The sequence below is a fragment of the Saccopteryx leptura genome, chromosome 6, assembly GCF_036850995.1.
Source record: "Saccopteryx leptura isolate mSacLep1 chromosome 6, mSacLep1_pri_phased_curated, whole genome shotgun sequence".
NCBI classification, from domain to species: Eukaryota; Metazoa; Chordata; class Mammalia; order Chiroptera; family Emballonuridae; genus Saccopteryx; species Saccopteryx leptura.
This window is the reverse complement of record NC_089508.1, coordinates 33,793,988-33,817,249: the sequence shown is the minus strand read 5'-3', so window position 1 is coordinate 33,817,249 and position 23,262 is coordinate 33,793,988. Positions and strand designations below refer to the sequence as shown.

The 23,262-nt window shown below is 49.7% G+C and overlaps 1 protein-coding gene and 1 non-coding gene across 2 annotated transcripts; one reads left to right on the top strand and one right to left on the bottom strand.

Moving 5' to 3' along the window:
- Window positions 1-380: 380 nt before the first annotated feature.
- PLEK2 (pleckstrin 2) lies at window positions 381-18,793 on the bottom strand. The gene is made up of 9 exons (XM_066342454.1): window positions 18,551-18,793; window positions 8,770-8,934; window positions 7,404-7,585; window positions 6,159-6,250; window positions 5,672-5,859; window positions 4,990-5,091; window positions 3,508-3,591; window positions 2,050-2,128; window positions 381-905 (listed from the first exon to the last, which is right to left on the bottom strand). Exons 1-9 carry the CDS (start codon window positions 18,593-18,595, stop codon window positions 778-780), a joined length of 1,065 nt encoding a protein of 354 aa, XP_066198551.1. The 5' UTR covers window positions 18,596-18,793; the 3' UTR covers window positions 381-777.
- Window positions 12,293-12,395, top strand: LOC136377847 (U6 spliceosomal RNA). The gene has a single exon (XR_010746469.1). It is a non-coding gene; the product is annotated as a U6 spliceosomal RNA (small nuclear RNA).
- Window positions 18,794-23,262: the final 4,469 nt, after the last annotated feature.

Below are 23,262 nucleotides of genomic sequence, written 5' to 3'. Positions count from 1 at the left end.
ATTTAACTTCCTGTTAATCTTTCTCTATCCTTTAGAGAGCTCCTGCTCTGCATCTTTCTAAATGCCATTTTCCATAGTAAAACAATAATTTTACCTTTTTGGGGGGGAGGGGGGTATGTATGACTAATCTCTTCAACTGAGTCCATGATTTTTCTGTGGTCTATAATACTTACACAAGCTTATTTTTCAAAGGAAAACACTGTTCTTTGAATATTCAAGTAAAATTTTGCCACCATTCCCAATTCAAGATGAAGCACATCTTAGTCACACCAGAGATCTCGAGATGTCTCTAGGATCACCTTGCTGAATTCATACAGCCTCAAGCATGAAAAACTTCTGAAAACTATGAAGTTTTGTAAAGGAATTCTAATAGCCAGAAACAAAAGTCAATTTTTATTAAGTCCAAAGAAGGAGTTAAGAGTTGTTGACAACATTTCAGAAAGAACCACCAATGAGACTAGCGTTCTACTTAGTATTATAACGTGGCTAGGTAGTGTTATAAGGAAGACCTACTTTGGCGCCCGACGAACAGCTGGCCGTGGTGATTGGCAAAAGTCAAGCTGCTGATGCCCAAGGGCTGTTCTAGCATTTCCAGGTTAACATGGAGGTGGGGAAGAAAACAGCACCACTGCCAGTTGTAATCTAGGGAACGCAACACCAGTCTCACTCCCAAGCAGTACCAAATAAAGAGGTCTTGACACACTCATTTTCCAGGAAATCCTGTCTGAATCATCTGATAGGCAGGAGGAATCCTGGCCCTGTCCCCGCAGGTCCTTGTCACGTTAGTTTTTTGATAGCTTCAATCCACTCGGCTCTCTCAGCCTTGCTGCTGGCCTGGATATAATAGTGTTTGTCATCCTTAGTAATCACCTTGAAAAGATTTCCCTGGACATTCCCTTTAACACCTAGGCAGGAAAAAAAAAAAATCAGTGAATTAATATCCATGTCTGCTTTCAGCTAGAACCAGCTGAAAATCAAATGAGATGCAGACAAAAGCACAAATAATGAAGTATTCATTAAATACAAACATAAGGTTAGGGAATCCCAGCAGCAGACGCAGTATGCTTTGCGCTTGTCCTCCCTCCCAGTCCCTCCCTCGCCGGTGCCTTACGCCGGCCAGTGGTATGTCCAGACATTCTTGGAAGCCCTCTTGGCCTGTCCCCTATGCTGACCGTAGATCTCCAGTTTTGTTCACACCAAAGAATCTAGAATGCTTATGTAAAAAGCAGGCACAGATTTTGGATTTGACTTTTAAATTGTTTAACTTTTTTGAACCTCAATTTCCACATCCATAAAATAAGAATAATACTATCTTCCTACCCTCGCTGAGTATTAGTGTGATAATAAGTATTAAAATGTGTCAAGGCCCCGGCCAGCTGGCTCAGCAGTAAGAGCATTGGCCCAGCGTGTGGAAGTCCTGGGTTTGATTCCCAGTCAGGGAACACAGGAGAGGCACCCATCTGCTTCTCCACCCCTCCCCCTCTCCTTCCTCTCTGTCTCTCTCTTCCCCTCCCACAGCCAAGGCTCCATTGGAGCAAAGTTGGCCTGGGTGCTGAGGATGGCTCCATGGCCTCCACCTCAGGCACTAGAATGGCTCCAGCAACAATGGAACAATGCCTCAGATGGGCAGAGCATCGCCCCCTGGTGAGCATGCCGGGTGGGCCGCCGTCAGGTGCATGCGGGAATCTATCTGACTGCCTCCCACTTCTAACTTCAGAAAAATACAAAAAAAAAAAAGTGTGTTACTAACCCTTAACACTATGTAAGCCAATATTCTTAGGTGGGAACTTATGGACCAGGAAACACAGAAATTGAGGGGAAAGAATATTTTTATATATTAAAGGCAAGGATTATACAGTTGTATTATTAAAACACTAAGAACACATGCCCTTTTCTCTAATTCTGAAACTGGCTTCAAAACTCACAACATCATCTCATTAAGAAAGCCCTATCAGCTCCCATAGCTCAGTCCTTCGTCAGCAGAGCATTTTGGAGACTGCAGGAGGGAGGCCCCTGAGCTCTTCAGGCTGGGCCGAAGCTGCATCTTACCAGTGGGAACGCCATTATCCTCCAGAGCAGACACGAGTGACCCCCGAAGAGAAAAGCCACCCACTGGCCGGTTCTCTTCCTGCAGAGGAAAGGAGACCTGATTAGGAATTGTGTGACCAGACAAAAGGGAAGAGGTGCACCTGCCTATAGCCACCCTCAGTCGTGCCAAAGAAGTCAGTGAGTCATTTGTAACAGAAGATGAGGCTGAACTTGGACATCACGTGGCCAATAGTGAAGCACCAGTGAGGAAGTTGAGGCTTCTTCATCTCACAGCAGCTGCAGCAGTGCCACACCCCGCTGTGGCCCCGGGCTCTCCCTGGGGTCTGGCAGGGTCCCGGGACCTCCCTCACACTCCTCACATTCCAGGTGTAGGGTCGGGGTTTCTGCCTGACGCTCATGAGGGAGGGACTGCCCAGTCTTCACTCTTTCAAAAACTAAGTGAAAATCATACATCTACCAAAGACAAGATTCAACCAGCCAACTAAAAGGCCATTTTTCTCTTCTTTTGACTGGAATTGTATCAACTCAGCAGGCAGTATTATATCTGAAACTCAGAATAGCAATTCTTCGATCAGTGAGAAAAAAAAGAAAATTGGTAAATTATGGCTTATGTATTATATAGTAAAAGAAAGTTTTCAAAACACTGGTGGGACTAGAAGTTGAGACAGAATTCACAAAATCTGTTGATAAAAATGGGGGGAAGAGCCTGGGAGGCCCCTGGTAGACATCTATCAGCTCACCTCACCCTCCGCAGCCACACAGCTAGCTTTGGAGAAAGTAAAAGATGCTTTTCCTTGCGAATCAGTGAAGCTCCATTGAGCAGGCAATGAGGTGAGAAAGGAAAGAGTGATTGTGCTTTCACAAGAGTAGCACGGACTGTGGAGGGAAAGGTAGAGTGCGGCAGTACGGTGGGGAGGCGGGCAGAAGGAAGGGGTACAGCTGGCTGCGGCCATGCTTGGGAGAGAGGAAGCCTCACGCGGGTACTAAGTGAGCATGCAGTACTCACTTTGGCAGGGTCATAGTGCCTCATGCGGGGACTAAGTGAGCATGCAGTACTCACTTTGGCAGGGTCGTAGCAGTGCCTCACGCAGGTACTAAGTGAGCATGCAGTACTCACTTTGGCAGGGTCATAGTAGTGCCTCACACGGGTACTAAGTGAGCATGCAGTACTCACTTTGGCAGGGTCATAGCAGTGCCTCACACGGGTACTAAGTGAGCATGCAGTACTCACTTTGGCAGGGTCATAGCAGTGCCTCACGCGGGTACTAAGTGAGCATGCAGTACTCACTTTGGCAGGGTCGTAGCAGTGCCTCACGCGGGTACTAAGTGAGCATGCAGTACTCACTTTGGCAGGGTCGTAGCAGTGCCTCACGCAGGTACTAAGTGAGCATGCAGTACTCACTTTGGCAGGGTCATAGTAGTGCCTCACGCGGTACTAAGTGAGCATGCAGTACTCACTTTGGCAGGGTCATAGTAGTGCAGGAAAGCCGGGTCCTTCCTCAGGACAAAGCGCCGCACCTTCCAGTTTTTTCTCTTGTGGCCCTGAAGTCAGGAAAGGGTTCAAGGCTCATTGGTGACAGCTCAAAGTCACTCCCTCCCACTTCCTTGTACTGCACGCCCAACCTCCAGGCCAGCTTGCTCCAATGGGACTACTTTCTAAGAAGGGCCTGCCGGAGACCCAAGGATTGCAGTGATGTGTCATGGACCTCGCTGCTCAGTGACACTTAGCAAAAACACTGTCACATTTAGTTGAGTTGACAGAGCCAAAGAGGGTCAGCACTGAAGGAAAGAGGAGCATTACCCGGACACCACTCAGGGCACAAGGAAGGCAGGAAGGCGGCAGATGTCAACTGAACTGAGAGCTCACAAGCAAACTTGAGCCCAAGGGCACCAACTTAAGTGTCAAAACAAACCTGCAGCTGCATGTATATGTGTGTACACATATACAGCAAAATCCACTTTAACATTCTATGTCACAAAAGGAAATGATCGATCAGGCGTTAAAATCTAAATGTCTAAGATACTGACGCGTGTATGTCTCTCTTTGGCACCGCCCCCTGGGTCACAAAGCTTCCTGACCCTGCTAGTCTGGAACACCCATGTCCCTCCCCCATCCACCCCGTGGCCTCCCAGGACCTCACCACCTCCTTTCACTAGACTGTCACCAGGCAGCGTCATGAATGTGAATAACTGGAGAGCCGGTGGGGATCCTGATGTGCAAGGAACAGATGACGACAACACCAGGGGCTCTGAGTAACAGTGGCACTGAGCAGCACGTGCCCATTGCACAGACATGCACGTTCACACAGTGTGTAAGGTGCACACACACGAGGGATTTGCGGAGGTCGACTCACACCTCACGTGCCGAATGCGGTAGTTTTTGTTAGGCACAGGTGGAAATGCCGCAGGTGTGACTGTGACATGGCCGTCTCCCGTTATACAGGGCTGCTCTCCCAGACATGCCTAGGAGGAGTGGCCATGGTCAGTTTCTAAACACTGAGATGACCCTGTAAAATTTCACCTTCAACCTACTGAAGTAGGGGGAGAAAATACTTTTTGTTGGGAAAATGTATCAAGGGGGCATGCAGAGTCCTATAAGAGACAGCAGAGACCCCAGAAAGCCTCAGAGAGCATAAGGTGGCAAATGCAGAACAACCCAGTAGCGATGCCCTTCCAGACAAATACGTGACATAGATGATATTTTGTAATGTGATAATTACTTGTGTGGAACCTTTCCCTGAACACCCCTGTGTCTGGGACAGGGGCACAAACACCTGCATGCCTTGGTCCCTGTGGCTGCTGCTGGGCTCCTGCTGTAGCTGGTTCTGCTGATAGCTAGTGCCCTCCAGCAGTCTCAGCCCTTCCCAGCCTTTGAGGAAACTGCTGTCTCCCCTGAGTTTGAGATTTGTCCATCTCCTCCCTGCTGCAAGGCAGCCGTACCTGCTTGGCCAGGTAGCCTTGTTTTATCACTGTGCCACTTAATTCCATGGTGCTGAGGCTAATTTCTTCCTTGGGACTTGTCTTCTTCTTATAGCTCTCAGCCTAGTGGGAAGAGAGAAAAGCTTCTGTTACAAAAAGTCCCAGTTATAGGCTATGGGGCTCCCACAGGGGAAAGGAAAATCCTCCATACAGAAACCCACTCTAGGCCCTGGCCGGTTGGCTCAGCAGTAGAGCGTCGGCCTGGCATATGGATGTCCCAGGTTCAATTCCCAGTCAGGGCACATCTGTCCCCCCCCTCCCCCTTCTCTCTCTTTCTCTCTCTTCTCCTCCCACAACCATGGATTGATTGATTTGAGCACATCAGCCCCAGGCACTGAGAATGGCTCCATGGAGCCTCCACCTCAGGCATTAAAAATAGCTCAGTTGTAAGCATGGCCCCAGAAGGGCAGAGCACCAGCCCCAGATGGGGGTTGCTGGGTGGGCACATCCCAGTCAGGGCACATGCAGGAGTCTATCTCTGTATCTCCCCTACTCTCACTTAGAAAAGGAAAGAAAAGAAACCCACTCTACCTGGGGGTGAAGCTGTCCCCCAAACCCATGATTGTGGGCCCGCTGGCCTCCACTCTGCGTCCCCTTCCTTGCCTCTACCATGGCAGCCAGAGAAACCCGGTCCATAACTTACGAAAGTGTAGAGCGCCGTGGAGTCATCCAAGAACTGCTCGGCCAGATCCCCAGAGCGAATGGCTCCCATGCTCCGGGCACCGACCGGCGTGAGGAAGTTCTCCTCCATGAGCATGGAGGCCAGGGTCACGGCCTCCAGACGGTTGGCTGCAAAGCTGCTGGAGATGAGCCAGTCCACCAGGGAGGAGCCTGCATCAGCACAAGGGCAGCGGCCGTCAGGAGACAGGCTGCGGACCAGCCTCCTCTAGGGTGCCTGGCTGTGACCTCATTGACTCTGATCTCCTGGGCAGCCTTGGGGCTCCACACAAAAGCAGACCAAAGGCCACACCTGTTATAGAGAGCTGTGGCCACACCCACATGTGACGCGGCCATCTCGGGCCAGCCTGCCGGACAGCAGGCAGCTCTGGCCTCAACACAAGCTGGGCAGGCACGGCTAAGCCCCAGCTCGCCCTGCCCCAGGCTCCCACTGCCCTGGAGGGCAGGCTCACCTGTGAAGGTCTTTTTGTAGGTGCTTCCCTGCTCCATGTTGGGGCTTGGCCGGATTCCACAGCCACTGTCATGCATCTTGTCCACGATGCGACTACGCAGGAGGAGGACAAAGGAGAGGGGACCCTCATCACACAGACAGATATCAGAAAGGGGCCAAGGACAGCTGCTAAGGCTATCAGGAAAGTGGCCAACAGTGAGATCGCACATCACAAAAAAGAGGGGTCGGAATCTGAGAGGTAGGATTTCGGATCTTTTCTTTTCTTCTTGCTCATCTAAATGTTCTAATATTTCTATACCAGACAGGTATCGCTTTGTTGTAAAACTAAAGAGCTGTGATTTTTCATTTAAAAAGAAAAGAATGTGCAGTGAGTCCCTATGACCTACTGTGTCAAGTCCGAACTCCTGCAGCTGCTTCTCAAAGTCGTCCGTCACTGAATCCACTCTGACCTGCCGCTGCTGCTCCCTGCACTCCCCGTGGTCTGGGATTCCCAGTCATGATTTCAGGGCCAGCTATGGAGTTTTTTGTGAGCCCAGGAATGAACTCACACTGCATCTCTGACGGGAAGAACACGTCTGCGCTTGGAAGGTTAGGGGTGTTTCCTACAAATGGGCTGTTGTAACAGTTTCCATGAGGGCAGCTCCTCTCAAACACCCCTACTTCATAGAATAACCCCACCACTGGCCCGCTTTCCTTCTCTTCTGTGGGATGATTCCTGCCACCGATGGAAGCTCTTTTCTCATTTTCTACGTATGGACTTGGGCTGGGAAGCCCCCGCGATGAGACCATGTTTGGTCCCATTTGCACCTCCTGAGAATCTAGCCCAGGGTATGGCATGCAGTAGGGACTCAAGAACTATTTCTCGAGTGAATGAATGAACCAGTGAGGAACACCACAGGGCAAGAATGCCACTGTGACCAGAACTCATCACTCTTGCGACCAGGTTGCAAACAAGCCCCACGACTTGGCGAGTGGAGATTCCTGGGGAGCTGTGACACAGCCTGAGCCCCCCCCACCCCCGACACTGGGGGGGAGGCCCTCAGACAGTGAGACGGGCTGAAGCAGCAGAGGCCCCCAGAGTGACGGGGGGGGGGGGGATTCGCCAGAGAGAAAATAATACAAACGAAAGGCCTGAGGTGGTGGCCGCCAGGCCTGTGTGGCCACCACAGAGCCCCCTCCCGCTGCCCACAGACAGATGAGGCCGCAGCAAAGCCAGGCCGCTGAGGATCCGGGGGACGGCACTCACTGCAGGCTGATGTGAGGGGGCAGCTTGAAGGAGTTTCTCAGTATGTGGAGCTGCTGGACCTTCCCCGGCTGCCCGGCATGTATGGCCCCTGTGATCTCAAAGGCCCAGGCGTCCCTGTCCTCTCGCGAGCAGGCCTCCAGGAAGTATTCTGTGGACGTGCGAGTCTTCAGCTTAATGAGGAACTGCGGGAGAGACAGCCGGCTAGACTCAGGGGGAAGGTACCTTTTTTTTTTTTTTTTTTTTTTTTTTGAGAGAGAGAGAGAGATAGAAAGAGAGAGAGATGGGGGGACAGACAGGAAGCGAGAGAGATGAGAAGCATCAACTCATAGTTGCGGTACCTCAGGTGTTCATTCATTGCTTTCTCATATGTGCCTTGACGGGGGTGAGGGGAGGGGGCTCCAGCCAAGCCAGTGACCCCTTGCTCAAGCCAGCCACCTTGGGCTCAAGCCAGCGACCTTTGGGCTCAAGCCAGCAACCATGGGGTCGTGTCTATGATCCTGCGCTCAAGCCAACAACAACCTTGGTCCTCAGCATCCCAGTTGACGCTCTACCCCTTGCGCCACAGCCTGGTCAGGCAAGATATCTTCTTTATGGCTCTAGCAATCTTATTAGGAACTGACTTTTGCTCTTCCTAAGAGGGTTTTCGTCAGTTTAATCTCTTACTCAAAACCTTCAGTGACTCCCCATTACCTCCATCTGCCCCCACCCCACGACTGCTCCCTCAGTGAACATTTTCCTTGCACACTGGCCATCCTCATCTCCAAATCCATCTTTCTCTCTCCCCTTACTTTTACTCAAGACCCTCCACCTGCCTGGAACGTCTATCTTTCTCCTCTTGTAAATCTCTGCTCAAACCTCTATTCCCCGCAAAGCCGTTCCTGAGCGGACGTCCTCCTCTTCACGGTACAGCGTTCTCTATGGCTAGTAATGTTTGAATCAACATGTATCTCTGAATGTTTTTCAATTAACCACTTGCTTTCAAAATACAGTTATTAACTCAGGGAGAAGTGATCTTACCTGACATTTTCTTCCCTGACTCCTCCAAGCCTAACAAATTTCTTGGCACATACTGGGCCTTCCAATAAACGATTGATTCAGACATTTTTTTGAAGGTAGTGTGGAAGCTGTCCTGACTTTTGGGGCATACACCCCTTGATGTGAGCCCAGGAAATGCAAAGGCTCTGAGAGGCTCACGACTTGCCCTAGGCCGCATACCCAGCATGTGGCATCGCCAGGATTTGCACTAAGTTTTTCAGTGATAACAGAGCTCTCTCTTCCCATTACCCACACCATCTTCACCAAAGAGGCCGGAGGTAAGGGTCCAGGCCAGGGAGTTGCTGGGAGGCCGGGGCCTTCCTTCACTTACGGGTCGGTTTTCATACTCCAGGCAGGGGCAGGTGATGGTGCAGCCGTCCAGAAGGATCTGGCCCTTGGGAGGGGTCACCTTCCGACCGCCCTCGAGCTTGTAGTACAGCAGCGTGTTCTGCCGAAGGACGAACCAGCGCACCTTCCAGTTGTGGACAATGTGACCCTGAGGACAGACGGTAGAGCCCCGCGGTGAGGTGGCTCGGAGACAGCACTGCGTCCAGGGAGAGGTGCCCACGGTACCGGTAGCCAGTCTGTGGCATGGAACCGACTCTCCAACAAGGGGGATAGCATTATCATTTTTTTAGCTTCATTTAATTTTTTTATTTTGAAATAATTGCAATTCAGAGAAAAGATGAACTTATTTCACAGAACCATTTAAGGGTAAGTTTTTAACATGAGGCTCCATCACTTCTGAATATTTTATTGTGTATCGCCTACAAAAAAAATAATAATAAGGATATTTCCAACAAAACCACAATCCAGCCATAAACATCAGGAAATTTACATTAATATGTTATTTCCAGCTATTCCACAAACCCAGCTCAAGTTTCACCAAGTGCCCCAATAATGACTTTAATGGCCAAAGGATCCAGTCCAGAATCATGTTTTATTTTCATTTTTGTCTGGATATCTCTGTCATCCCTTTGAGTATGTTAACAAAAACCGTTGACATTGGCCTTCTTATTCTCATTTGGCCTTTTTTCTGGTTATTAACCTTGGAAGATACTGCAAAGTATACAGAAGAGAAACTCCTATTACCAGGAGACAGCCATTGCTAACTTCCATCTTTCCCTCCAGTCTCTTTTCCTTTTAGTACTTCTTAGTTTTTGTTTGTTTGTTTGTTTTAAATCAAGGCCAAATTACACATACTTTTATTTCCTAGTTTTTGTTTTGTTGACCTTTGCTGAGCATCATCTCACAACATTAAATGTCTTTAAACCGTATTTTTAAATGACCACTAGGTGGATGCATCATTTACTTTTCAGTCTCCTGTGTTTGTAACTGAGGTTGTTTCATATTTTCCACTATTATAAACAATTCTGCAATGAATACCCTTGCACAAATATTTTGATCTGCACCTCTCATTTCTTTCCTTAGGATATATTCCTAGAGAGAGAATATTACTAGTCAAAGGACGTGGACAATTTGTAAAGTGGAAGCCACACACGGTCTACCAGTGCTAAGAATGCCAGCTTAGCCTGGTACGACAGGCCTGAGAGGCAGGGCAGTTTGGGGGGCTCTCAGGTGGGCCACAGAGCCAGTGGACAGGGTAGTCAGGTGAAGGCAGGGAGCCTGTTGCTAGAACAGACCAATAGATGAGAAATGTCTACTGAGGAGTCAGAAAGGAATAGACTTAGAACATACTCATGAAAGCAACTTTCTTTCCATGTTTTCCTCAGGCAGGATAGATTCTAGCCGAGAGAGGTGCACTTCATCTGAATCAGAGACTCACCTCCTTACCCAGCACATATTCATTTCAGAGCCCCCCCCCCCCCCGCCCCCCGCTCTCATGCCTGCGGGGCAGTGATGCTGTTCCACGCTGAGCTCTACCAAGTGCTACTAGGGAGCCGGAAGTTTAAAGGAGTTGACCTCATAAACACTGGCCTGTGCCCAACAGAATTTCCGGTGGCAACCAAATCAAACATTTAACAAAGTCAATCTGATAAAGAGCTCATTAGTATGTTTAAGTGTTACCAGGCTGTTCACAGGAGAGCACTTAGGTGGTCAGGTTGAATTTTACATTCTTGCTGTCCTCACTCTGTCCTGTCCTTGGAATCCATGTGCAATATGACAGTGGACAGCTTTCCTGGACGTGGGCAGACATGTTTAAAGAAACAGAAAAGATTTGGCTCCGACTCCTCAGCAGTGGGGGTTCTCCACTGCTCTCCACGTGGCCTTTCCCGTGACCCCCACTGAGGGGCTCCAGGAAGCTGCTGGCACACGACACATGGTCTGTGCCGGGGAGGAGAATGCAGTCAAAGTTGGTGGTGTGGGTGCTGGGGCGAGGTAGCAAAGGGGAGAAGATGAAACGATCTTAAAGCATAGGTGCTATGGGCTGAATTACGCCCCCCAAATCATATTTAAAGCCCAAACCCATACTCCCTGAGCATGTGACTCCATTCGGAGATAAGGCATTTAAAGAGGTGATTAGGTTAAAATAAGACAGGAGGTGGACCCTAATCTGTCTTGGGTCCTTGGAGCCAAGAGGAAATTTGGACACACAGAGAGACATCAGGGAGACGGGCACAGAGGAAGGACCATGTGAACACACAGCAAGTTGGGGGCCATATGCAAGCCCAAGAGAGAGGCCTCAGAAGAAACTAATCCGGCTGCCCCCTTGACCTTGGACGTTAGCCTTCAGAACTGTGAAAAACCGGACCTCTCTGTTTGAGTCATCCAGCCTGTGGTGTCTTGTTATGGCAGCCCTAGAAAAATAAATCACCAGGGAATGGAGAAAGGAGGTGGAGATGTTACAGGCAAAAGTGTAACCAACACATGTGGAGCAGAACAAGCCAGTGAGGAGACACTGTACTTTCCTGGACCAAGTGCTACGTTTCCCAGAATGCCTGACCCAAAGAGAGCAGCTTGGTGACCGAGTTGCTGCCCGTCACAGGCATGGAGCACTGAGGCCCATTTGGCAGCAACCAAACACGGGAAACAGGAATTTCTGGCAAGGCCGTGGTGGAAGAACAGGTTCTGCTGTTGTGACACCCAACCCCGGGGTTGTCAGGCACAACCGGCAAACAGCATCAGCAGCGGTTTCCACTAGAAATGTCCGGGGTGCTGTGAGGTACTTCTGTCTGACTGCAGCGTCCCGGCTGTATGGCATCCCAGCCCGGTTCTCTGCCCCTCCCCAATATTCCCGAGTTCCTCTGTATTTATAATTCACAGTGAAACCCCCTGTTCAGACCTGCTAGTAGCCTGTGTTGTGAGCAGCTGACCCTGACAGCTGGCAAAGGAGAGAGGTCTGAGGGGAAAGGCTGATGAGGAGCATTTACTGTGCAGGGAGAAAACTCCAGGCAGCTGGTGGCCCTCATAAAAATATACAAATTCTTTGACCCAGTAATTCCACTTATAGGGATTTGTGCTAAATAAATCATCTGGAAAAGATTGTATGCAGTAAGACACTCAGAGGATCACAACTTATAACAGTAAAAAATAAATGCAAGCTATTCTAATGTGTAACAACACTGTGGCTGCAGAAGCGGGCTTCCGGTCCTAACGGATGACCAGGGAGGCCACTGGGGGTCCCCAGGTCAGCCCCAGCAGTCTGAGCCACCAAGAGTCAGAGCAGCCGTGGTCTCTGACATGAGCAGAGCACTTTCACTTACATTACTTCATATGATACCCAAGAATAACCCTGCCAGTTATTTCAGAACACTTCTGAAAGGACACCCCAGAAATGTTAGTGGTCATCACCTCCAGGCGCTAAGACTGGCTGCAGGGAGTTAAAATAGAAACTTATTTTTCATTTTACACCCTTGAGTAGTTTTGTAGTGTTTAAAAATAAGACGCACAACGCTTGCTTCGGCAGCACATGACTAAATCAGAATGACACGGGGAAGATCATCATGGCCCCTGAGCAAGGGAGACATGCAAATTTGTGAAGCGGCCCATTAAAATAAATAAATAAATAAATAAATAATAATAATAATAATAATATGCATGCATTATTTTTATAATGGAAAATGAATTTAAGTCCAAATTTTTAAAAATCCTGATGATTAGAGAAAGTGTTCATTCAACAACGAATGACTAAATACCCTGCACCAAGCCCAACACTGGCAGCAGGGAGACGAAAATGAACAACATTCTGACCCAGGATAGTGGGGAAGACAGACGAAGACCCCTCCCGGTGTGGTAAGTTCCAGGACAGATGACTGGGGGGGGTGCCCCCAAGACCCCCACCTTCTAGAAGTTACACTGGTCGGTCTCTTCCCACGCTGTACTGGGCGGGGTTGGTCGGTGTGACCAAGAAAACATGGCAGAGAGATAGTCTGTCAGCTCTGACATTAGGTTAGAAAGGACTCTGCAGCTGCAGTCTTGGGTCTGTCTCTGTCTCTCCCCCCACACACACCACCATCCCTCCCCGCTCTGGGGAAGGCTGGCTGCCACATTGAGCAGCACCTGTGCAGGTGGGAAACCGAGGCCTCCGGCCACTACCCATGTGATCTGTCTCTGTCTCTCCCCCCACCACCACCATCCCTCCCCGCTCTGGGGAAGGCTGGCTGCCACACTGAGCAGCCCCTGTGCCCGTGAGAAACCGAGGCCTCCGGCCACTACCCATGTGAGTGAGCTTGGAAATGGGTCCCCTAGGCCGTGCAGCCTTCAGGCAACTGCCGCACTGGGCAACATTTTGGCTACAACTTCATGGGAGTCTGAGCCAGAATCTTGCAGCTGAGCTGTTCCTGGTTACCCGATCCTTAGAATCTGTGTGAGATAAATGTTGGTTGTCTTAAGACATTAAGCTTCGGAGTGACTGTTATACAACAACAGATAACGAATGCAGGGCATGGTGCAAACCCCAAAGACGAGCTCAGATGGAGAACGCAGCTCTCTGGGAGGCGGCGGAGGGGGTGAGGGAGAGTGAAGGAGGCTCCCCGAGGAGCTGATTCTGGAGCCGGCCGGGTTGGGAAGGCACGGAAGGGAGAGCAGAAAACTGCTCCGACTTCTAGAAAACTCCAGCTAGTTCTGTATGGATGGGGCTCAGAGGCCGTGAGGAAGGGACTGGGAAGCGAGGGGGGCCCAGTCAGCGTCAGGCTCTGTGTTGTAGAGTTTGATCTTTATATGGTGGCTGGAGGGGTGTCTTTGAAGACTTTTAAGCAGAAGGGTGAGAGTATAAATTCTGCTGTTACAAAGATTGCCCTGACCACACTGGCAGCGCTGGATAAAGTAGGCCGCGCTGGGCGGGCTGCGCAGCGGGCGGCTGCTGTACTGACCACGGAATGGGAAGAGAGCACCGTCACCCCTGCTCTACACATAAGCTGCGCCATGTTCAGGGGGCATAAGGCATGGTCCAAAGTCGCCGGCAAAGAGGGTCAGAGGCCAAAATCACAGTAAGCAGAAGCTGAACAAGGCCCTCCACCTGGGCAGCCTCCTCCCTCTCCGGGCTCCTTGTCTGTAAGTAGCTGGCTGGGGCCAGAAACCAGCTGGACCATGAGTGGCTGGGAGTCCCTACAGCTTCTTTAGGGGGCAGGATGAGAGCCCAGAGCTGGGATGGCAACTCTAGGCTGGGCTTAAGAGGCCAGAATGTTACAGCGGGAGGGACCCTTTGAAAAAGTGTGTACCACTCCCTAACTGTAATGAGAACAATGAGGCTCAGAAAGGTCTGTCCAAGACTTTACAAACCTATAAAGAAGCAGGTATGGTACTTGCTATGAGCTGAATTTTGCCCCCCTACAAAGGGTATTGAAGTCTTAACACCTGGTCCCTCTGAATGTGGTCTTATTTGGAAATAGGGTCTCTGCAGATGTAATCAGGTTAAGATTAAGTCATACTGGACTAGGATGACCCCAGTGACACTAATATGACTGGGGTCCTTACACAGAGAGGAAAATTTGCACACTGAGAGACACAGAGAGAAGACGGTCATGTGACAATGGAGGCAGAGATTAGAGAGATGCATCTACAAGCTGAGAAACACCAGGTCTTGCCTGTGTAAGAAACTGGAAAATACATCTATTGGTCTCTGTCCCCAGTTCCCTGGCACAGAGCTCCTGAAAGCCCTGTGATTTCCGACGTGATAGCAATGTCCCTTGTCCAATGAGGCTCCTGGGCGGGGGCTGGTCACCGGAAAGACGAAGCCATGATTAGGAGCATCAAATTTTCAGCCCCGGACCCCATTCTCTTGAGAAAGGGCTGAAGATGAAGTTAATGATCAGCAGTGCCTAGGTGACAAAGCCTCCATAAATCCCAAAGCACGGGGTTCGGAGAGCTCCTGGGCGCTGAGCACTGGGCGCGTGGGTGCTGGGAGGGGCCGCGAAGCCCCTCACCCCTTCCCACATGCCCGGCCCTGTGCATCCCGTCCGTCTGGCTGCTGATCTGCGTCCTCTAGCACAGTCTTTAGTAAACCGGTAAACACAAGCGTTTACCTACGTCCCATGAGCCGCTCGAGCAAATTAATCAGATCCAAGGAGGGGTGGAGGGGACATTAGAACCTCCCATCTATATCTATACAGCTGTTTGGTCAGAACACAGGTGGCAAACAGGCTGAGATGTGTGTGTGTGTGCGTGTGTGTGTGCGTGTGCACGTGTGTGTGCATGCATGTGTGCGTGCATGTGTGTGCATGCGTGTGCGCGCACACGTGTACGTGTGTGTGCACGTGCATGTGTGCGTGCATGTGTGTACATGCGCGTGTACGTGTGTGTGTGTGCGTGTATGTGTGTTGGGGATGGGACAGTCTTGTGGGACTGAGCCTTGAACCTAGGATCTGACACTGTCTCTGGATAGACAGTGTCAGAATTGAGCTGAAGTGTAGGACACCCAGCTGCTATCCCAAAGAATTGCTTGGAGTGGAGAAAATCTCCACACATTTGGTGACCAGAAGTGTCAGAAGAGAAGTGTTCTATATAAAAGAAAAGGAGACTCACAGGGTAAACACCCACACACAGGAGGGAAGAACTAGGATTTCTCTACATAGGAAGGAAATGGCTGGGTTTTTCCTCTACAGCCTGCAAATATCGGAAGCAAAGAGGCAAGGGAAAATCCTCCCCTACAGCTTTCAAGAGGAGTATGGTGCCTGACCAGGCAGTGTCACAGTGGATAGAGCATCCGCCTGGGACACAGAGGACCCAGGTTCAAAACCCTTAAGTCATTGGCCTGAGCCAGGCCCACCCGGCTTGAGCGCAGGGTCACTGGCTTGAGCGATGGAATCATAGGCATGACCCCATAGTCTGTGGCTTGAAGCCCAAGGTCACTGGCTTGAGCCCAAGATTTCTGGCTTGAGCAAGGGGTCACTCGCTCTACTGTAGCCCTCCCAGTCAAAGCACATAGAGAAGCAATCAATGAACAACTAAGGAGCCACAACAAAGAATTCATGCTTCTCATCTCTCCCTTCCTGTCTGTCTGTCCCTATCTGTCCCTCTCTCTGTCTCTTTCTCCCTGTCTCTGTCACATAAAAAAAAAAAAGAGGAACATGGCAACCCCTTGATCTCAGTCTTTTAGCCTCCAGAATGCCTAGACTTTTCTCTTCTATGCACATTTTTTCTTACTTATACCTTTTATATTTTTTCTCTTTAAGTTATAATATTATGAACATTTTAAACATCTGGATAAGCATAATTCACTTAATCATTTGTCTATTTGGGGGTCTATATAGGTAGTTTTCAATTTTTCACTACATAAATAACACTTTGTTTATAAACCTTCTATGGTGTTTCCTTGGGATAGCACCCCACCAATGAAATGTCTAGGCCAAAGCGTGTTAACAGAGCCACGTTGTTTTCTAAGAGTGCTGTTGGAGGTGGGAACAGGGCAGCAATGCCTCGAGTGCCTCAGCCTCTTCTGAAAGGAAAAGCTGTCCTACCCACACTGATCCTGGCTTCCTCCTCCTCCCCTCCCCTCCCCCTCCTCTAAAGCCAGGCCTACTGAGCACCCTGCGTTTTGCCTGGAGCTCTGCTTCTTTCTTGTCTGGGCAGGATTAGGAGCCAAATCCTTCTTGCCCCTGCCTGCCCTTGCTTCACCCTCACTGGTGATGACTGTTCTGTACACTGAGCTTCCAGCTCGGGCCCTGCCCCACCTCTGAAATGCAAACCCTCCTAAATCTATGGAATCCCACCGGCCATAGCCCACAACTTCTCCAATAGACACAGGGGCTTCCAGGAAAGGGGATATGGGGAAGAGAAAAAGTTGAGATTGGTCAGTAGGCAGGGGCCCACTAATCACCTTGCAGGAAAGGGTGTGGCTTCTGCTTGCCTCAGGGTCAGGCTCCAAACTCCTGTCTTTGGGTTTGTCTGGAATGAGCTTTATGTACTTCAGCCAAGCCCCTGTTGCAGGTTTCTTGGTCAGACCTGTTGACCATCCTCACTTCCCTGCACCCTGGACTCTGTAAGCTGGACACCCAGCACTGGTGCCTGTCCAGAAGAGAACTCACATCCTCCCTTCCCCTAACTCTGTGTGGTGGCAGGGGTGGGGAATTGTGTAAGTTAACCCCTAGGAACAGGGGGAGGCCCACAGGGCCCATCTGAGGGGGTCTGTCCTCCACAGGCCCCTATCAGGACCCAGCTACCCCAGCAATCAGCAATGCCCACAGAACCCCCTGCCCGACCAACTTCAGAAGCTCCATGGAAGTGGAGACCACAGAAGTTCCCCCACAGGCTGACTCTCTGAGGTGCATCTGCCTCCACAGAAGTTCCCCCACAGGCTGACTCTCTGAGGTGCATCTGCCTCCACAAACCGTAGGGCTCAGACTATGACTTTAATCAGAGTGGCATGAAGCAGGTGTGGAATTTTGTACCTCACTATATCCAGCCTGACCCTTGATCCGGCTCAGCCTTCCAGCACTCCTCTGCTTACAGTTCTGAGCAAACAACACACCCACTCTCCACTATCAATCAAGGTGCAACAAAACATGACTATGTTACCTATGGACCTTAAAGCCACACCAGACTTCAGGGCTGATCCGAAGTCAGAGGAGGGGATGGCAAAGGGAGCCCTTCCCAAAGCAGTGAATTCAACGTAAGAGCCAAAGGCTGGTGCCCAGGTTTATGCTTGGCTCACAGCATAAAAGCTAAGCGTGAATATCAATGTTAAAAGAATTTTAAAACATCGAAATCCCTCTTACACCTGCTCTTTGGTTCATTTTCTACTTTGATCCTGCGTATCCCGTTTTTGTTTGGACTCCTGCTTACTATGGGAAAGGCCATGGTGGGGTGACGGGAAAGCACTGAGGATGGAGGTTCCAGTCCTACCTGTTATTAGCCCTGGGGTTCTGGGCCAACGATTTCATCTTTCTGACTCTCAGTTTCCTCATCTGCGACAGAGTGATAACAATACCCACCCTGCAGTGGACAGAAGGTCTGGAGTCAACCTGAGTGGGTTTGATCCTCCTCTGTTACTGGCTAGCACTCAGATCCTGAGCAAGTTACCTCGCTGCCTCATTGAGCTTTGTTTTCCCCTTGGAGAAAGGGGGCCATGTGGTATTGCCACCTGTGGGGCTGTCAGGAGGACTAAAGGAGACAATGTTCCAGGCCGGTGCACAGTGAGCGCTGAAGAAACATGGGCTTGCTCCTTCTTCATGGGTGCTTGTGAAGCCCATAGGCGAGCACTCCGTGGACGGGCGCCCTAAAGTACAGGGCGCGCGCGCTTACGTTGCTTTAGTCCTTCACATCTAAATCCTGAACTCTTCATATTTTAATAAGTTGTTTTCATTAAGATATCCATTTTGGTAGCTGCCACCTGCCCTAGCCAATGGGGATTGCCCTCCTTGCCTGTGCTCTGGAACCCTTCTATAGAAAGCTGAGCCCAGCCACTGTCCACGCTCTCCCCACAGACAGGAACTCTGCCCAGCATTGCCCAGGTGGTCCGATCTGCAGTGGGGCTCGGGCTGGGGACCCCGCTCAGGTGGGCGGGCGCCCGTCCACCGCAGGGCTCGGGCTGGGGACCCCGCTCAGGTGGATGGGTTCCCGCCCGCCGCAGGGCTCGGGCTGGGGACCCCGCTCAGGTGGATGGGTTCCCGTCCACCGCAGGGCTCGGGCTGGGGACCCCGCTCAGGTGGATGGGTTCCCGCCCACCGCAGGGCTGCCTCGGGCAAAGTCCAGAGAGGTTCTGGCGCGCTCACCCTTTTGACGAGGAAGCCCTCTTTGAGCACGCCGCCGTCCTCCATGTCGCCACCTGAGCGCCAGACAGCCCTCCAGGTGCTCTGTCCCCACTCCGCCTGCTCCTCCGCGCGCGCTCCGCTCCTGGGCGGCCGCTGCGCCCAGGAACCGCCTCCGACCCCGCGCGGTGCCGCCTCTCTGGCCGGCGTCCAGAGCCGACACCGCCGCGGGGCTGCCCAGGGAGGAAGTCAGACCGGGATGGGATAGCTGACGTACCCCCACCTCCACAATGTGCCCAGGTTAGTCCTTAGGGAACAGAATCTGCCGCTGCTGTCGCCTCCTGGGGCCTTCCCAGGCTCTCTCCCCAGCGGGGCAGGGCGCCCCAACCGGGTTCCCCAGCGCGCTCTGCACCTCCTACCCAGCCTCAACCCGCTGCCTGCCTGGCACTGAGTGTACTTTCCTTGAGTGATAGTTTTGGTATTAAATGGAACTGAAAGGATTTCAAGAATTTTGAGCAGCGATTTTCAACCCTTTTTTTAATCTCATGGCACACATAGACTAATTACTAAAATTCTGCAGTACACCAAAAAATGTAGTTTTTGCTGATCTGACAAAAAAAAAATAGGTATGATTTTGATTGATTTATAAAGAAAAAGTAATTACCTACCCTTTTAGATCCAAAGTGACTTTTAAAAAATCAGGTACCTTTTATTTCTGGTACCAAGAATTAACTAGCCCTGCCTGGTTGGGTAGCTTCGAGTATTGTCCCAATACACCAAGGTTGTGGGTTCTATCTCAGGCCAGAGCACATACAAAAGTGAACCAATGGATGCATAAATAAGTGGAACAACAAATTGCTATTTCTCTCACCTGGTCCGTGGTAGCGCAGTGGATAAAGCATCCACCTGGAATGCTGAGGTCTCTAGTTCCCAACCTCGGGTTTGCTGGTTCAAGCCACATAGACAAGCAATTAACAAACAGCTAAAGTGAAGCAACTATGAGTTGATAGCTTTTGCTCCTTCTTCCCTCTTTCTCCTCTCTCTGTAAAAATCAATCAATAAATCTTTAAAATAAATAAATAATGATATAATTTTTCTCTCTCTAATAAATTTTAAAAGAATTAACCAGTCAGACGCAACCTTATTATGCCACGTGACGAATAAGATACAACTTTATTATCTGACCTAAATATTTATGGTTCAAGACAGGGCATTCACACGAGAGGGCTACTGTTGTACTGGCTTGTTGTCATTTTGTTATTTGACAGTCTAAGGAAAAAGGGGTCAGTGCCCCTGACTAAATAGTCAGGTATCGCATATTTTAAAAATTATTGCAGCACAATGGTCAAAAATCACTCATTTAGAGTCATCTGAGTTCAATGGAAACAAGGGTACAAGCGCGGATGGGGTGGTGCCGGACTAGGAACTTTATCCTGGCCTCTTGCAGGGACGAAGAAAAGCTCCCATTAGCAAGGGTCACAGCTCAAGGAAGCAGGCACAGTCCCCCTGCATGCACCCTCTGTCCCCCAATACCTACCTTCCCTCACAAGGGCTAGGGCTAATCATTTTATCTTTAGGGGCAAAATTTAAGGGAATGCCAAGGAACTCAGTACCCTAGATAAATAATTTTTACAACAATATTTTTTTAATTAAAATTAATGCAAAAATCCATGTTGAACAAAACATCAAAAATTTTAAATAACTAAATCAACAACAGATTATATTGGAGCCCGAAATGAAAGAAAACCTCAGTAATACTGATTCTGTCTAGTTCATGTTTATGACACAGTCATTTTATTTGTTATTTGTACTACACACTTTTAGAAGGGTTCATTAGGAAGGGGAAAGGCCCCAAATGCCTAAAAGGGAAGAAAAGGCTCTAGCCTGGGAAAAGGGGCCCCAGACTGTGGAAGGCCAGCCGTGCCTTTCAAAATCAGCCTGGAATCCCTGGCTGGTTGGCTCAGTGGTAGAGCGTCAGCCTGGTGTGCAGGAGTCCCGGGCTCGATTCCCGGCCAGGGCACACAGGAGAAGCGCCCATCTGCTTCTCCACCCCTCCCCCTCTCCTTCCTCTCTGTCTCTCTCTTCCCCTCCCACAGCCAAGGCTCCATTGGAGCAAAGTTGGTCCGGGTGCTGAGGATGGCTCCATGGCCTCCGCCTCAGTCACTAGAATGGCTCTGGTTGCAACAGAGCAACGCCCCAAGATGGACAGAGCATCGCCCCCTGGTGGGCATGCCGGGTGGATCCCGGTCGGGCGCATGCGGGAGTCTGACTGCCTCCCTGTTTCCAACTTCAGAAAAATACAATCAATCAATCAATAAATAAATAAATAAAATAAAAATAAAAATAAATCAGCCTGGAGCTGCCACCTAAACCACACAGGTTCTGCACAGACTGACTTTTGGATCTCCCAGCAAGTCCTAAAGCAGTGGTGCCTCCAATCCGTTTCAGAGTGGGCACTGGCTCGGCACCTTCTGAAGCCAGGCCTACAGTGGGTGTTAGGTTTTTATTGGGGGGGGGGGTTTGGTGTTAGGTTTTTTAAGGCACAGCTACCCCATGAGGCGAGTTTATTATTCCATTCTTTCAAGCCAAGAAAACAGAAACTTAAAGCAGTTAAAAAACTTGTCAATGGTCACCAATTGTTAACTCCAGGGCGGCGTGAATGCACTTGCTCCTCAGTTCATGCGCAGGGAAGAGGAGGAAAGAATAATCTGAGCTCAAACCTGTGGCGCTGGAACCCAGGACATGAGAAGCTGGAACAGGAAATTCTTATCCTCTTTGGCTCTAACTATGACCTACTCTTCTTCTTCCTCCCAGATGCCAGGGGAGCAGGCAGTTAGCATGGAGTTTGTTTTGGCCTTACCCAGACACAACCTTCTGAGGCTTAGAAGAGGTGGCATTGTCTTTGGCAAGAAGGGCTCCTGAATGAGTTCAAAGAAATGAGAAAGGGAGAGAAAGCTTGGTTCTCTCTTGGCAGCGCCCCTACCAGGAAGGAGCTAAGTCCTCTGTATACTTAGAGCCTCACCACCCCATCCTAGCGAAGCCCCTGGTCCAGCCCACCCCAAGTCTGACTCACTGGACCCGGGCATGAGTCACACCCCCACTCCCCTGGCTGCGGTGGCTCACCCATCACTCCGCTAGGGAACCACACTGACATAAGCCCGACTCACCACAGGGAAGAGGATGGAGACAGAGGAAGCAGACAGAAGGTAGTGAACAGCTGAGACTGGGGGAAGGGAGCAGGGAAGGGAACAAAGCTTAGGACCCAGGACCTTGACTTGCTCTTTCAGGCAGACATCTCTCCTCTTTCTTTCAGGCTCAGAGGCTGACATGGAGGGGACCCTGACTCTCTCAGAAGGGCCTGATAATGTCTAGAATGTGTGAGCTGTAGAGAGCTATCAGGCCACTGTGTGGGTGTGATTCCAGTCTGATGTTATTCCGCTATTGGAGAGCCACTCCTTTAGCTATAGACAAGAATCCCCTGTTCGCCTAACCTCTGATGGCGCAGTGGGTAGGGTGTTGACCTGGAACGCTGAGGTCACTGGTTTGGGACCCTGGGCTTGCCTGGTCAAGGCACATATGGGAGTTGATGCTTCCTGTTCCTCCCCTCCCCCACTTATCTCTCTCTTTCTCTCCTCTTCGCTCTAAAATGAATAAATAAATTAAAAAAAAACAAAACAAAAAAAAGAGAATCCCCTGTTTAAGATACCTACAGTAAAGAAGGGTAAATCATGGAGTCTTATTCACAATGAATCCCTTGATTTAGTGAATATATCAAAATCATAGAACCAGAATCTAGCCCTTAAATCATCAAATCTAGGCACTTTATTTTGTAAATGATCACCCCCCGCCAAAGCTCAAGTAAATAAAATGACTTGTCTGCAGTCCCACAGCCAGTTACTGGCAAAGCCAGGACTAGGATATAGGCTACAAGCGTAAGTACTGGAAGGCTTGCTCTCAGCCCAGGGCCATGGCCCCAGCGGTGGCCACGTCCCAGCGGGGCTGCCCTTGCGGGAGCAGTGACTGCAGGCCAGGAAGAGCTCTGTCTGCAAAATCAGGAAGGGCTTTAAACAATGTTCTCTGTTTTTTTTTCCAACTGTGAAAATGCTTTGTGCTCGTTATAGAAAATGCCAAAAAGGATAAAAACCATTCAAATCCCATCACCTAGACAGACGGTGAACATTTTTACATGCACGTATATTTTTATTAACTTTTATTTAAAAGTTTTGAGCCCTTCCTTTTTCATTGATACTAGCTAGGAAGCATCTTATCAAACCATTAAAAACAACTCAAAAATAGAACTTTAATGGCTGTGTAATATTTTACCGTGCCTGTGTCGTAATGTAGTTAATCATTTCCATTTAGACGGAATTCCCTGTTTCACTGTGTGAATGGTGCTATAATAAATATCTCTGTACATAATCATTTTGTCACACCCTTGATTGTCACATCCTTGACTATTTTATAAACATTATGAAAAATTATTTCATAAAATGTCTAGAGCATAATTTTATGTTAAAGGGCATCAATGTTTTAAATTCTTGATATATATCACCAAACTGCTTCCAGAAATGTACCGCGTGATGCCCTCACCAGACATGTACGATCAGACCAGTCTCAGGTGTCTATACCAACATCAAGTGTAGTATTTCTAGAAACTTTTGCTGATTTTATCAGAATCAACAGAGACCATGCCAGTTGCATATGCTCTGTGTCATCTCTGTCGTGCTAACCCTCTG